Raw genomic sequence first — 15,900 nt, 5'->3', positions numbered from 1 at the left:
TTGCCAGAAACCAGACTTGTCACATGTAATCAAATCATCATAGTGTTGGTGACAGAGTTAAGACAGATGAAAAAATAGTTGCTATTCCAACTTCCAATTTTCAAGTTATTGTTGGGGCTGGAATTTCTCTCACCTCAAGAGTTTTTACTTTGGAAAATCTCCAAAGCACATTTTTAGCCATATTTGAGTAGCTGAAACACGAAAGAAATAGTGATTTTTTTTCCAGGCATATTAAACTCTAACCAGATGCACTTAAAAAAAAAAACTCTTTGCATGTACACAGCACCTTTTATTCTAGCAGAGAATCATTTTAGTCATTCCTGACCTATATCCACCATAGACTGAAAATACTGTTTAAGAGCCATGGTTGCCCACTGATACATACTTCTATATAGGGAGGAAGTAGAGGACCCTAGCGGCCTTTCTAATTCTCCCTCTCCATTCACAACACTGGGAATCAAAGTCAAGTCAATTTAGGAAACATTTACTGAATCCTTCTATGTACCAGGAACAAAGTTCAAGAACAGTGGCCAGAAGGCATAAGCTTCACAAACTTGCAAAGTGAAAATGACATCTAGGATTCTAACAAAAAAGCATTAGGATCTGGACCCTACTGAATGGTTCACCTGACCCTTTGCTTCTGACAAAAGGCAGTGCTTCTGGCATCTTTTCTTCTACTAACCACCGGGCAATGAAATGATTTGGGCATTTAGGGGAAAAGCAGTGAAGAAAAAGTAATGACAAGTTGCCTAGAGTCCATGAATCCCTGGGTCACCCACCCAGGGATGACCCCAGAGCAACTGTCTGGCAGAATCTTGCTCAGGCAGTGTTTGTCCCCCAAGTAACCACTCTGATTCCCTCCACTCACCACATAAGAGCCAGAAAGATCTTTTTAACATGTACATAGGATTATGTAACCCTGCAGATTAAAAATCCACAGCAGTTTGCTTTTATACTAACACACCCACTCCCTACCAGCCCCCGCACCCCTGCTGCACTTACCCTGCAGTCTCCCACTATACCACAGCCACAGTGACATGCTGGGGTTCCTAGAACATACCAATTCCTTTCTCCCCTCACAGCCTTTATACTTACTGTTCTCATACCTGGACCACTACTTCTGGTCTAACTCCTTCCCACTACTCAGGTTTCAGCTTAAATATTACCTTGTCAGGGGTTCTCCTCTGACATATAAAGTAGGCCCTTCCTTTCCTCTTTCTTCTCTGCCAATCTGATTTTCTCTTACTTTCTACCCTAGCACTATCACAAACTGTAACTATCTGATTTATTAACTTCTCTTTATTTGATAAATAGACTTAATCAAATAAATTTAGTATGTGATAAAAAATTTAAAAACAAAATTAAAATAAATAAAAAAACAACTTTTTAAAAAAATTTTATTAACAGACCCATAGACTTTAAATTCCAAGATGGCAGGAACCAATAACATTTGCTTTTTAAATAATCATGTTCCTGGGCACCTGGGTGGCTCAGTGGGTTAAAGCCTCTGCCTTCAACTCAGGTCATGATCCCAGGGTCCTGGGATGAAACCCCACATCGGGCTCTCTGCTCAGCAGGGAGCCTGCTTCCCCCCCACCCCTCTGCCTGCCTCTCTGCCTATTTGTGATCCCTGTCTGTCAAATAAATAAATAAAATCTTTAAAAAAAAATCATATTTCCAGCACTCAGGATAGTGGCTGGCATACAAGAAATAATTGTTGAGTAAGTGAATGAATAAAATTGCAAGTAGTAAAATGTATAAAACAACATAAAAGGAACATCCTTTTATTTTATTTTATGATTTTACTACCAATAGATACTATTATACTACTGTAAATGTTGGATTTCTACTAGAGATTTTTCACGTATTTATTTTAACCAGGACCACCCTGACTGAACTTGAGAGGCTGAGAGAATGGAGAACTAACTTATGGCTACAATTAGAAAGCTTCAAAATGACTGTTTTAAAACACAAGGTTTGGCACACAATGCATTTTGAATAGGGGGAGATTAGCTCTTTCTCGTTTAAAGATATTTGTGGTTGAAAGCAGAGTTTCTATTACATATGTAGTATGGTGTTTCTTAAGCAAAATTACAAAAGAACCTTAAAATCAAGTGCCAGAACACTGAGAATGAATACCACAATGTGCTCCTGGGAAGTTATTGTGAAGCTGGTCCCAGCACAACACTCTAGTCTCTGTGGCATTTGGTTCTGACCTGGGATGCCAAACCATGGTGTTGCCTGGAAACTCAGAAGTACTTTGGTGCTAGTCCCTGCTTTCCCAACCCAGCCCAGTGGCTAAATGGGAAGATCTCAAGTCTGTAGGCTGTGTCCTGCTTGGTTGCTGGAGAAACAAGTCTGATAAGCTTACAGGAGCCTGGCCACACCAGAACAAGATGCCTAGAAATGTTTTCCTGCCTAGAGATAGATGCTCTTTGGAGGGCCCAGAGCAGCCCTGAGTTCTTGCCTGCTGGGTGAACAGCAGCCTTTCTCCAATCACCTTCTGATCTGTTCAACTCTTAGGATCAGTCCCCCTTAGCCCCCACCCCCCACCCCTCGTGGTTTCTTCAGTGTATTTTACTTCTCTGCTAGAACTGTAGCTCTCTGCTCAGAACCTAGTTTATTTGGATGAGGTTCAGCTTCCTTGCACAATTCTCATCTTTCCATGTCTTCTGCTCCCCATTCCACAATTGCTGCTTGGGATTGGCCTCAACCCAGGTAGCTCACTTGGAACCACTTTGTTAGATACCTGCTCAGATTATCTCTGCTGTGTTGAAATACCCCATTGTCAGGTATGCCACTGGTCCCCAGGTTGTGGCAGCTTCCCCTATTCTTCATTTCCTCCGCTAAGCTGGCCTCTGAGGTCCCAGCATCCTTAATCAGTAAAAGGGCATAGAGGTGACACCTAGGTTCCCTTCAGGGCACAGTGATAACCTTATTTAAACCCAGGGATCACTTTAGGGAAGCTGCTGGCATAGAGTCGTCTCTACGGCTTTCTGTCAAGTAGAGGGCACCAAGTGGTGTGAAAGTTAAAGCTGAGTCACGCAATTTTCATAAGTAAAACAAGTGGCTAAAATTAGATGCGCTCTGAGTTCCTTTTCAGGTGAAACATTCTAGAGTCCCAGAAAAAGGCCTCTGGTTTCAAATCCTGTGGATTTCCCACTATACCTTCCTGTTTATAATTTTCTGCTAAAATGTCACTGGTGGCTCCTCACTGTCTACATGGTAGTTAACATGTAGCATCAAAGTATCCAAGGCCCTTGACATTCTGGCCCAAATAAATATTCTCCTTTACACAGTACAAAACTGGACACCATACCCCTGTATTCCAGGCATGGGAGCAACTCACCATTAATGAACCCGTCACGTGCTTTATTGCCAGTGTGCTTGTGCTCACATCATGTCCCCTCCCTAGAATGCCCACCTTCTTACCCTTTCCCTGGCAGAACCAACTACTTCTCCCCTAAGGTGTCCAGTTCAAATAGCCCCACCCCATCTTCACCCTGTGCACCTTCCTTGACCTCCAGTCTAGGAGGACTAAGCATTACGTTTAGCCCTTGTTATACTGCTCAGCCGATTAAAATTAGAATTTTGACACATGCCTCTCCTACTAGACTATGAGTATTTGAAGGACAGGGAAAAGGTAGCATTTTATTTTCTCTTTATATACCAAGACCTAGCACAGTGCACTGCATATCAAGGCTCTCAGGAACTATCTCTTGAAGTGAAGTAAAAATTGTGCTTATGGGCATATTATATACCTGTCCTTTAGGTTACCAGAGACAACAGTTATGAAGACAAAATTTGAGCTGAAAAATTGAACAAGTTCTCTGCTGATACAATGTATCTATACGATGGGCAGTTAGTAAGGAAAATGAGACTAGAATGAAATAACATTTTTAAAGAAATGAAGGGCTGACGGGGCGCCTGGGTGGCTCAGTGGGTTAAGCCACTGCCTTTGGCTCAGGTCATGATCTCAGGGTCCTGGGATCGAGCCCTGCATCGGGCTCTCTGCTCAGCGGTGAGCCTGCTTCTTCCTCTCTCTGCCTGCCTCTCTGCCTACTTGTGATTTCTCTCTCTGTCAAATAAATAAATAAAATCTTAAAAAAAAAAAAAAAAAGAAATGAAGGGCTGAGAAGGGAGAAAATCCTCAACTCATGTATTTTCCTGTTCACAAAGGAACTTTATAGCCAAGCAGAAAACACTGGTTCAATTTGAGGTGTTGTTGGAATTATTTCTTCTCCTCTTCCTCTAGTTTTCAGAGAACCAGTGCCCATTTGGAAAAGTAACATGGACACATAAGTGAAGAGAGCTATGCAGTGATACACCTTGACAAGGCCATCCAGTGATAACAGCCATGCAAAGAGAAACGCATTACATAATGACATGAAAGCAGGACACTTGAGGAATGTCTTAGAGCTAAAACCGCTGCCACCTGGTATTTGGCATTTGTAAAGTATATGAAGAAATAGTCCCTGGAAACTGAAGAGTACAAATTATTTGCAACAAGATTCAGAACTCAAGAACATGTTTTCCCCATCTTTCTTTTTTAAAAAAGTTAACCTATTAGTATCATTTTCACTTTAGGAAAATGTGAAACCCTAAAATATATGCGATTCCAAAAACAATGGCCACAGGTGGGCTTCAGAGGAAGTGAGGGGCACCCTTCATTATACCAGTTTTCCTAATCCGACTTGTTTACTTGAAGATACTTTTCTATTTTTTGATTATCCAGACTTTTCATTTTTATAGGTAAATCATTAGTTCTATCCTTACGGAACATGAAGGAAAGGAAAATATATGGAAGTTTAAATCCAACCAATTTACTGCTGACTTTTCCTAACAGGCTTTTATCAGCAGTAAACTGGGTGGATTTAAACTTATTGTACCCAATACAAGCTGATTGTGTACTGACTGCCAGGGGTGGGGCTACAATGCTGAAAGGTGCATTCTGCACTCCAGGAACACCCAATCTAGCAAGGGAGAGACAAACTATGCTGGCAATTATAGTAATGTGCATTGAGAAAAAGGTACATTTAAGCCGTGGGAGCAACATGGAAGAACATAATCCACTGGGATGGGGAGAGGACAGTGGGAAGGATGGAACCTGGGATCTGAGTGAAGAAAAAGTGAGGCATGCCCAGGAAATACTGTCTCTGATGTCCTGTGATCCAACTCTGCTAAGGAGAACCCATTTCTTTTTAGAACTCATAGAAACAAAGAGAAAAAATGAATAACAAGTCAGTTTAAACCTCACCACATTTAAACCTCACATCTCTCTCAACATCTTGAAGACATCAGTAGTAAAAACTGTTAGGAAGAGTCTAGCAAAAAGTATAGGGTTAGGGCTTCCTGAATCACCTTCTTACTTTCTGGCACAAGAGTTGCCAAAAGCCATTTCCTTGAGGGGTTAGGGCTGATGGGGCTAAAAAGACTGTAGGGCTGACGAAGCAGCCACCAGGGTTGGAAGACTGGTTCCACCCAGGGGCAATAAGCAGATAAGTAAATGGTCTGAGAATAATAGAAACCACACTATCTCCAGTTATAAACGTGGAGACTTATAAACATGAAAAGAGTAAAAGCTAAAACACCCCTATGTTAGATTAGAACTGGGGCTATCATTGTGATCTCCTGGTATTTAATACAGAGAGAGGGAGAGGGAGAGAGGGAGGGAGCGAACAACAGACATGACAACAGGTGTGTGCGTGTCTATTTCCTAGCTCTTTGGGCTTAGAGGACCTAGAAACAATAAGCACACCTAGCCCAGTGAATACACCCAATGCCCATCTTGGTTGCTATATGCTGTTTTCCATAATGGACTCAGATCTCCTTGAAGATATGGCTAATTCTGGGGCTGGGTAGAGAAAGTACAAGATGCATACGGTACATTTTCTTGTGCCAGAAAGTATGAAAGTACTCAGAAAATGATGAGGACTTGTCAAAAGAACACAAACAGCCAGGTTGAAGGATCTCCCACTGACCAAATCTGAGATCATTTTGGTATCAAAATAGTGATATTAATGGATTATAGCCCATTGAATAAAACAGAAATCTCTACGTGCATATTGATATAAATGAATACAAAAATAGGGGGGAAAGGAAAGCTCTTTGTTATAGTAGAAAGTTTAGTTAAGAGCAATATATTTACATGTTTTCCAAGTATCTTCCCACAAAATATTCATTCATTACAAACAGAAAAAGTATAACTCAGAGTGGAGATACCTGGCAGATACCACCTTAACCAAGTGGGGTTGGTATGGACATGGTATATCTATTTATGTGTCTTGTGATATGATTATAAGAATATAGCATTGCTTCTGTGGTATTCCTGCCAAAAAATGCACAAACTCAGTCTTGTAATGAGAAAACATCACACACACCTAAATTGAGGAACATTTTACAAAACATACTTTTTTTTCATATTGTCACATGACAAAATGCAAGGAAAGACCAAAGAACTGCTTGAAATTGAAGCAGAAACATGACAACTAAATGCAACATCATCCTTTCCAAAAGAAAAAAGAATTTTTTTCCCCTGTAAAGGACATTAATGAGACATTTGGTGAAAAGCTGAATGAAAACTATGGATTAGAAAGTAATATTATATCATTGTTAGTTTACTGAATTTGACTGTTATACTATGGTTATTATAAGAATGAACTCAAATCATTATGCTGCACATCTGACACTAATATATGTCAATTATATCTCAATAAAAGAAAAAAAAGAAGACATACTTGTCTTTTAGGATAATCACACTGAAGTATATGGATTGATTCAGAAAAAATATATATGTACATATAAACACATGGGAGGGAGGGGGGTGAAGGAAGGAGGAGAGGAAGAAAGCAAATGTGGTAAAATGTTAAAAACTGGAAAATCTGGGTGAAAGTATATGTGAATTCTTTATTATTCTATTATTTTTTTTCTGTAAGTTAGAAATTATTTCAATGTTAAGGTTAAAAATAGTATAGGTGACAAAGTAACTCAAATCCAATTCTGAATTTCCAGTCTGGTTATTTACCATCCATGAGACTCTGGGGAAGTTACTTGATTACTTTCAGCTTTGGTCTTTTCATTTGATTACCAATATAGGACTTACTCAGAGGGATGCTGTGAGGATTAAATAATGCACAGATTCAGTGCCTGAATGGTGGTGGGCTTATCTGGTAGAGGACCTGACACCTAACTGGTGATGCAACACATGCTTGCTGAATAAATGAACAAGGTCCTTCTTTCTGCCCCTCCTCCTCCAATAAGAACAAGTAATACCACTTAGAGAAAATTAGTTTCTTCAAATTTTAGTAATGTAAGGTATGAGATTTCTCTTAACACCTGAATAATACAAAACCAAAACTTGGATTAATAATAATAAGTAACATCCTACATTTGGATGTTGCCCTAGAGCTTCCTCAGCACTTTGCACTCATATCTCATATGACACTGGATGGAACAGGCAGGCATTCAAGTTAAAGTTCAACATTGCATTAATAATAGCAAATCTCTACAGTGCCTTGGGTTACAACTGTCAAAGAAGAGGTCATGCCCTTCTTACTTAAATCTCAAACAAGGCTTCATCAGTTCATGGTTGCAGGGTACAAAATGAGGGACAATTTCATGTCCACCTGGGCATTTATTTCTAGATGCTGCCACTGCTGATTGTGGTTCACAGTATATTCAGGGCAGTGACAAGGCAGAGAAAGGGACCCAGGTTGTCCTGGGAGGTTTCTTCTCTCAGCCAAGATGTGCAATATGAATTTGAAATTACCAAAGAGGGTGTTTCAGAGCTGCCTGCCAATGGGTGGTGTCTTCTAATCTTGAGAACAGCTGCTGGGCACAGGCATGCATACACGGACACACAGACACACAGACACACTCACAGAGCCTATACCGGCCTCTACTTGTCTGTTCTGGGCAGATGGCTCTCGGTTTTTGCCTTGCCTCATCCTGAAGCCCACTTCAGTTAGACGCTTTCTTCTGTGGAGACTGGCAAGCTGTAGGGTGAGGATTCGGCAAGGCTGCCTGTCTTCAGAGTATGAAGGACACTGCCTGGAGAGGGAAGAGGGTTATATTTTGTGTTTGGGCCCAGTCAGTACTGGGCTCCCCACTGCCTCTCCTTTGCAGAACTGTCAGTGGCCTCTGGTTGCAAACTCTCCGTGGCTTTGTAGCCCACAAAACAAAAACTGAAAGACTGTCCAAAAAGAAAAGAAGAAAACATTGTTGTTGGTCCCTGGATTCCACTATTGGATTTTGGTGGGGATGAGAAGAGGGAACTACTGGGAATAATCAAGTAAAGGTACCTCCTGCACAGTAAGGTAAGTGTCCCTATTGCTGCTCAGAAGAGACTTTAGGGGGATGTTTCTATCTTATCCAACATCTAGGAGCAGGAGCTTCTGGATATTAAACAAGGGAATGCAGTCAATCTTAGGTGCGATTAGGAGCTTATGACAGACGATTGACTTTTAGGCTAATGTCAATAAGAGCCATTTGCAAAATAGAGGAACTGTCTTGACAGCAGGTGAGTTTTGCTAAATTGGTAGGTATGAGAGAAAACCAAAATGAAATTTGAAATTGTTATCCTCTAAGAGTAAGACAAATGGTCAAAAATTAAAAAAAAAAAGGTTTGGGCAAATGACTCTCCTTGTCACAGCTTGCTTTTGTAAACTGCTTAAATTACCAATATATAACTTTGAGCTCATCAAAATGTGATGAAAATGGAGAAGTATATTGGATTGGAGAGGAGGAATTCTTTTTTCATGGAAAGATAGAAGAAACCAGCATCTTAAGATGGCAACTAGATTGCATTTTTTTCCTTTACTTCTGTTCACATTTTTTTGATGAATGGAGGGGGGTGTGCTGGTGGTGCAGAGAACAGAAGGATATTTTTGAGGTATGGTATTTAGAAGATCTTGGGAAATACCTATCAACTCAAAGACTATGACTGGATATCTATGGGCACATCTCACTGTCAATGGGAAATGATGCCAGATTGTTGCCAAATGATGCCACAGAAAGTTCTGCTCACTACACTTGCTCAATGGGAATATTATTCAATGTTTAGGGTAGTTTAGCCTCCGTAGTTTTGAATATAGGAGCCCTATTTAGCATAGATACATGTTCAGCTAAAATGCTTGCGACATAATCTGTTATTCCTTTTCTCTTAATGGCAATTGATGATCACATGTCTTTTCAATATATGCACAAATCTTGGGAAGATTACAAGAAGTGCAATACACATATTGCTTGAAACACTTTACCATATTCCATTTATTAGGTTTGTATAAAGGAGGACATAGGGTAGTACGTTACTGGAGAGAATTCTTTCAATTTATGACAATATTCCTATAGCTATAATTGAAAATACTTTTTCTATGATGAAACTTACCAATATATCAACCTTCTATCCCTCAAAAACAAATATTCCAAATAAATATATCTCTACCATTATCGGTTAACATTATTATGAAACTCCCATTACACTTAATTAAAAATCAGCATAAACACTTTAAGAGCTCTTTGCTATTGAATATTTCTAAAGGCAGCAATAATTTTTATGGGCTATTTCCACTTCTTTAAAACAAAGATGTAGAACAATTAAGACAGGTCACTGTGATGAGAGTTTTCCAGATAATTTCCCAAAAGAATGTAGGGTTTGGGTTCTTACAATAACCAATGCAAAACTGCACTATAAAAATTCTGGGGAAATAAAAAGTACACTTATTGGCAAAGGTAGCACAATTATTTAAACAGTCTACCCTCTGTCCATGCGTAATTGTCTTTTTTGCTTAAACTGTTACTGAATCAAAGAATTTGTTAGTCAAGAACTGGTTTTAGTTAGGTGGCATTGCCACTGGAGATGGAAATACTTAATTGTGTTTTCAAACTGATGGTGCATTTAATAGAGCACTATTAAAGGAGACTGCTAAGAGTTGGGCAGGTCCGAGGATGGGAAAAAAACAAAAGAAAAGGGCCTTGTAGTCTTTTCTTCAGAATAGAGTCCATTTTCATTGTCACTGAAACACATGCCTCACCTCTCCAATATGTTGCATTAAAAACATTTAAAGAAAACAATGTTAGTTCCTTTTATTTTCCTTAGAATAGAACTAGTGACCATCAGCATTAAATAAGCATTCATGCTGAGAACAGAATATTTTGTTTCATTACAATCAGGGGAAACATTTTCATAGTAAAGGGCTTAATTTGTTTGCTCATTTGTTCATTCACTCAGCAAATATTTGGAGTGCTTACTATGTGCCAGGTCTTACTATGTGTGGGTTACTGGGGATACAGCAGTGAATAAGGCAAACATAGTTTTTACATGCCCTGGGAATAGGGATCTTCATAAAGGGGCTGATGACTAGTGATCTGAACCTGTATATTATGCATTCTGTTTATCATGGTAAATATTTTGTTCTTCATTTCTGATTAAGTTAAGGACCAGAAAACTTTCCTCCTTACTTTAAAAAGGGTATTTAGTGTCTGCAAGGAGACAAGTATTAGTAGAAATACTTGAGCCTTCTTTGAAGGATGTTGACATTTCTCTTCTAAGCTACAAATGTTGAACATAAAAGGTTCACATAAGTGATACTGTTTGCTTCTTCAGAACTGGGTTAGACAGGGAGTCTCTAAGGAATACATCAGAACAAAATCTGTATTATAGCCTTATGGCTATCTGGGGTTCAAATCTGATAGAAGTTCAAGAAATTTCTGTCTAATCTGTTTTTCAGAGACAGTATGTCATTGGAGGCTACATATGAAAGAATGGCAGTACCACGTTTCTCACCCTGAGACTTTTTATGCTCACCTTAATCAAAACAACAATGTCATTTTACCCTATGAAGTGAAAGGAATTCAATTATCAGTCACTCAACTTGATCCTATAGTTACCCTGTGTGATAGAAAAGGTGGGTATCATCCCCTGTTCAGCAGATGGAAAAGCCAGGTTTTAGACACCTAAGGGATCAGCACAGCTAATTTTCTCTTTAATGCACAGTCTCATAAGTAGTTTCTCAAATGAAAGAATGGTAAAAGTCTGAGTTTTCAACATGAGTATTCACAACTCCAAACTCTACTATTTGAAGGTGATAGCAGCCAATTGGAAAGTTTATTGACAGAGAAGAGCTTCAGGACTTCCCCCAACCCGATTCTCTTCTTGCCTCCATTTCCCTTCTAGGTACTCACCCCACAGTTCCTTCCTCTGGCCCTTGAAAAATCAGTTTAGCTGCCAAAAGAAATGTAAGCTACTGCTTTCTTCTTTTTAGTACAGGAGCAGTATGTCCGTATATTCACCTACATGCAAATGCAAATGGAATTTTAAACTGCTGGTTAGGGCCACCAGCCCAGCAACATAAAACATCATCTCATCGGATCATACCAATTATCCACCAATCCAGATCCTGCTTTGGTTAGAAGCATAAGGGGCTTAAGTCAGAAATTTTATACTGCCAACAAAGAAGATTCAACTTCTCCAATATATAGTGGAACACATTGTTATGATCCAGGAATTGCTATATAGAAAGTTTTAATTGAACATGTTACATATAAGCACTAAATTCTTCTCTGATAATTCTTAACCTCAGTGATGAGCGTAAATTTACTCTGCTTGGCTCTCTACACATGGCATTTCAGGATACAAGATGTAGTATTTCAATGTATGAATATATGTAATGAACATATGTGTTAGTATCTTCATTATTAACATCCTTCTTTTCTATTGCTTGGCTGTAATTTTTGTAAAGATAAATTATATTATTGTTTCCGTGTGTGTGTGTGTGTGTGTGTTTGTGTGTTTGTGGTATATGTTCAGAAGCCAGGCACCCTCATTTTGCTAGCTTTGCAGTATTTTAAATGTTCTCATTATTACTAATTATGTGAAAAAAATCCCCAGTACTGTTCAGCATTTGACTTTTTTACATGTTTAAAATGTTGCTGGATTTTTTGTGCTGTTTGCCAAACTTATACAATAAATAAATGAAGTATTGTGGGGAAAAAAAAAAGAAGCATAAGGGGCCCCTTGAGAGAAGCATTTTATCATGGGTAAGAGAGAATATCCCAGGAAAAAATTCTCTATGGGAAAAAACAGTAAACATGGTTAACTGAGAGCTACAGCAAGGTAAACAGAGCTGAAGAGAACAGTCTTAAATTAATGAAGAAGGTCTTTCCAATGAATTTTGAGAGAGGACCCTGATCTGCTGGTAACTAAGCTATTGAAAGGTAGCAGTGTGTAAGATACCACACATAACTGTTACTGTCTCTTAACAGCTACCACCCATCAAATACACAAGACTTCATTTCTTTCTTACATTTTTCCTGGAATTTATTATATACCTATTTAAGTTTGTTGGAAACTTTTCTCCTCATGTTTGCGGCTTGGAATGAAATGTCACAGGTCTTCATGGTGGATCTAGGGACAGTCCCTTGACTAGGAAAGTAGAATTCAGGGGATGATAGCAACGGAGATAAAGCAGGGGCTCTTCCTGTGCTTCTCCTTAGAGCTGATGCTCCTGGCCCTGGAACAGAAAGTGATAGGGGCAGCTGCTCTGAACCATGGTAACAAGCTGCCAGGTTGTAAGTAGGGACACCAGCATCTTGGTTTTCAGCTGCTCTGAACATCTTCATGCAAAGCTATTTTAAGAACCTTTTGCATTTGATGAGGGAGCATGTGGGGTTAAGCCTTGTGTTTTCCATTTCAATTTTAGATCCTAAGCAGGTGCAGTTTGTAGTTCAGAATTTAAAATCTTATTAGTGTATTTCCCTCCAACCAATTAAAAAATAACTTTGTATTAGGGGAGAAAAGCCTGTGATTGAGATAGAGACTTGTTTCTTAAATAAGTTAAATGTGTTAGTACTTGAATTAAAAAAATCACTGACATTTTTCATCATAATTCTTGTTTGGCAAATTTTGGTTAAGATTTGAAAGAAGAAATAAAATTCATTTGGCTAGAGTTAGAACAATATATAACTGTGATAAGGCCCATTAATGTAACTATATTCTACTTACTATGCTTGTAATATTGCTGACAAGGGTACCATTGTGTATTAGGGACATTTAGGATTGTCTGAACAATATCAAACTGTGATTTACCACTTGAATTTTGACAATTAGAGAAAGATATCCTCTAAGTCTCAATCCATTTGCTGAAGATTCACAGAATTAAAACAAAGGCAAAAGCAACACAAAACAAAAATCCTTTTTTCTAAAAATGTTTTTTTAAAATTAAATTTAATTCTTTTTCAGTGTTCCAAGATTCATTGTTTATGCATCATACCCAGTGCTCCATGCAATAGTGCCTCCTTAATACCCACCACCAGGCTCACCCAACCCCCCCATCCCTCTCCCCTCCAAAACCCTTGTATCTGCCAATTCTTCTAAAATTTATATAGATCTTTCCTAGTCTGTTGAAACTATCTCTAATGGTCCACCATACATTCTTGCATCAGAACTAGAACTGCCCATTCTTAGTTCAAAAAATATATTTGTGTGGTTCAGGAGATTCAACAAGCAGAGGTGTTAGAATCTGCTGCTTGGATCCAACTCTGGGAACTCTGGGAACATAAAGGATAACCAATTTTCCTGGTGCACCTGGGAGTGGGGAGATCCAAAAATCCAGGACTTTCAGTGCTAAAACCAGGACTATGCTGGGAAAACCAGGGTGGTGAGTCACCCTAAATGGAGGAGAACACACATCTGAAATGACTAAGCTATAGATGTTTACTGCTGTAGAGAAATGGGGTATAAAATACCAAGTGCCCTAATCCTCAGTCTGGCACACTGTACACATGGCAAACTTCCTATTTAAGGAGCAAGTGGGGCAGCGAGATAGGGGTTTGGTCGCAGGATTGATCTACTTATAAACTTTCACCCTTCCTAACACAAGAGAATATTTGAAAGCACAAAAACAGAGCATCATTTTTAACTTGGGAAAGTCAAGTTTCCCAGTGGATTTGCCCAGCTTCCCACTGAAAACAACCAAAACTGAGACTCCAAGATTACAGAGACATTCCATTACATGGGAATGTGGGGCACGAGATATTTCAGCTCCATTCTTCGAGTTCCCCAAACTACTGGAGGTCTACTCATGACTTTATTTATCTTGACGCCAGCTCAAATTCAGATGACATGTCCTCATATTTCCTCTCTAAACAAGAAGAGTAAAAATGGCTACCTCTGTGGTCTGAATGTGTCCCCACCAAATCCTTATGTTTAAATCTTATCCCCTAAATGTGGTGGAATTAGAGGTAAAAACTTTGGGAGATGTTTAAGTCATGAGCCCTCATGAATGCCCTTATAAAAAGAGGCCCTAGAGAATACCCTAGACCCTTCTACTTTGTGAGAAAATGAGAAGTTGGTGACCTAGAAGAGGGCCCTCAACTGACCACCCTGATCTCAAACTACTACTTTTTCTTTTTTTTTTTTTAGAGGGAGAGAGAGAAAATGAGTTGGGGTGAAGGGGCAGTGGGAGAGGGAGACACAGATTCCCCGCTGAGCAGGGAGCCCGATGTGGGCCTCCATTCCAGGACCCTGGGATCATGACCTGAGCTGAGGGCAGTCACTTTACTGACTGAGCTACCCCGGTGCCCCTCAAACTTCTAATCCTCAGAACTCTGAGCAGTAAATTTCTGCTATTTATAAGCTATTCAATCTGTGCCCAAGCTATAGCTAAGACAGTTACCAACATTTTGAAGGGTGGGTATGAGTAAAGAAGTTACTAAGGACTCTACCTTGGATTTGGGGGTGGTGGTGGTGGTCATAATGAAACATATTTGTAGATGCAGACTGCAGTGTATCTCTTTCCTCAATGATTCTTGAATTTGATGCTAATATAACTTAACAACTAATTGACACATCACTAATCTTAAAATGTTAAGCAACAATATTAACAGTGGTTTCATTTGTAATTGCCAAAAACGGAGAACAATCCAAATATCCATCTAGTGAATTAATAAATTTTCCATTATATAGTACATTCATACAATGAATTACTACTCAGCAAAATTAAGTAAACATACAACAATATGGATGGACTTCAGATGCATTATGCTAAGTAAAAGAACTCAGACCCAAAAAGGTAAATATTGAATGAATCCATTTACATGACAGTGTGGAAAATGAAAAACTGAAGAGACATAAAGCAGATCAGTGGCTGCCACTGGACCTCAGGGGAGGGGCTGACTCAGAAAGGGGTGAGAGAAAACATTTTGGGGTGACAGAACTGCGCAATGTCTTAACTATAGCATCATTGTATGGAGTTGTCAAAATTTGCAGAACTGTACACTATAAAGCATGAATTTTACTTCATATAAATCATACCTTAATAAAATAAATGAAAAAAAGAGGTTAGGGATCACCATCTGTGTGGCTTTATATTAAAGCCTGCTACTCTAAACTTCAACCAGCATACTGTTCTTTGATGTTGACGTATTGGAATTCTCGTAGGTTTCAGTGGTGGGGGGAAAAAAAAGAAAGAAATTACAGAGTACTGAAATAAAGGAAAAGGAATCCCTCTAAAATAACTGATCCAGTCTACCCTCCTCATTTTACAGATGAAAATGGAGGCTTGAGAAAGTTTTCCCAAGGTCTCAGAACTAGTCAGAGGCAGAGGCATATGCTTGTTTTCAAGAGATAGTAAACAAGTATCAACCTACAGAAATTCAACTAACTACTCTTGTGTAACACAGACTGTTAAAATTGCACTAATAAAGAAAGCCATGGAGCAAAAAAACACTGTAAAATATTTCAAGTAGCTGCCTTCCAAATGTGTCGAGAAATTGGCCAAAGACTGCTGGCTTCTGACAAATATGCAATTACAAGGGAATATCAGCTGATGGTAATAGTCAGTAGACATTATTGCATGTCCTATATCTGCCAAAAATGACAGTCACCACTGCTGCCACTACTAC

The 15,900-nt window shown here is 39.1% G+C and overlaps 2 protein-coding genes across 6 annotated transcripts in view; one reads left to right on the top strand and one right to left on the bottom strand.

The window, feature by feature from the left end:
• Window positions 1–15,900, bottom strand: part of CMSS1 (cms1 ribosomal small subunit homolog) — a 381,861-nt gene that overhangs the window by 63,042 nt on the left and 302,919 nt on the right. For 2 of the 5 annotated variants that reach the window (XM_047723009.1, XM_047723017.1), the window contains exon 2: window positions 7,892–8,049. The exons of 2 other annotated variants lie outside the window; for them this stretch is intronic. In XM_047723009.1, the coding sequence (XP_047578965.1) occupies window positions 7,892–8,049 (158 nt within the window). Of the gene's footprint in view, window positions 1–1,002; window positions 1,122–7,891; window positions 8,050–15,900 lie in introns of those variants that run through there. One more of the 5 variants, XM_047723041.1, reaches the window with a different exon arrangement.
• The window catches only part of FILIP1L (filamin A interacting protein 1 like), a 311,063-nt gene continuing 303,209 nt past the window's right edge, over window positions 8,047–15,900 (top strand). Inside the window, exon 1 of the mRNA XM_047722940.1 lies at window positions 8,047–8,315. The gene's annotated coding sequence lies outside the window, so the exon portion shown is untranslated. The remainder of the gene's footprint in view (window positions 8,316–15,900) is intronic.

The sequence above is a fragment of the Lutra lutra genome, chromosome 1, assembly GCF_902655055.1.
Source record: "Lutra lutra chromosome 1, mLutLut1.2, whole genome shotgun sequence".
In the NCBI taxonomy this organism is placed as follows: domain Eukaryota; kingdom Metazoa; phylum Chordata; class Mammalia; order Carnivora; family Mustelidae; genus Lutra; species Lutra lutra.
The sequence above is the reverse complement of the archived record's forward strand: the minus strand, read 5'-3'. Positions and strand labels throughout refer to the sequence as shown.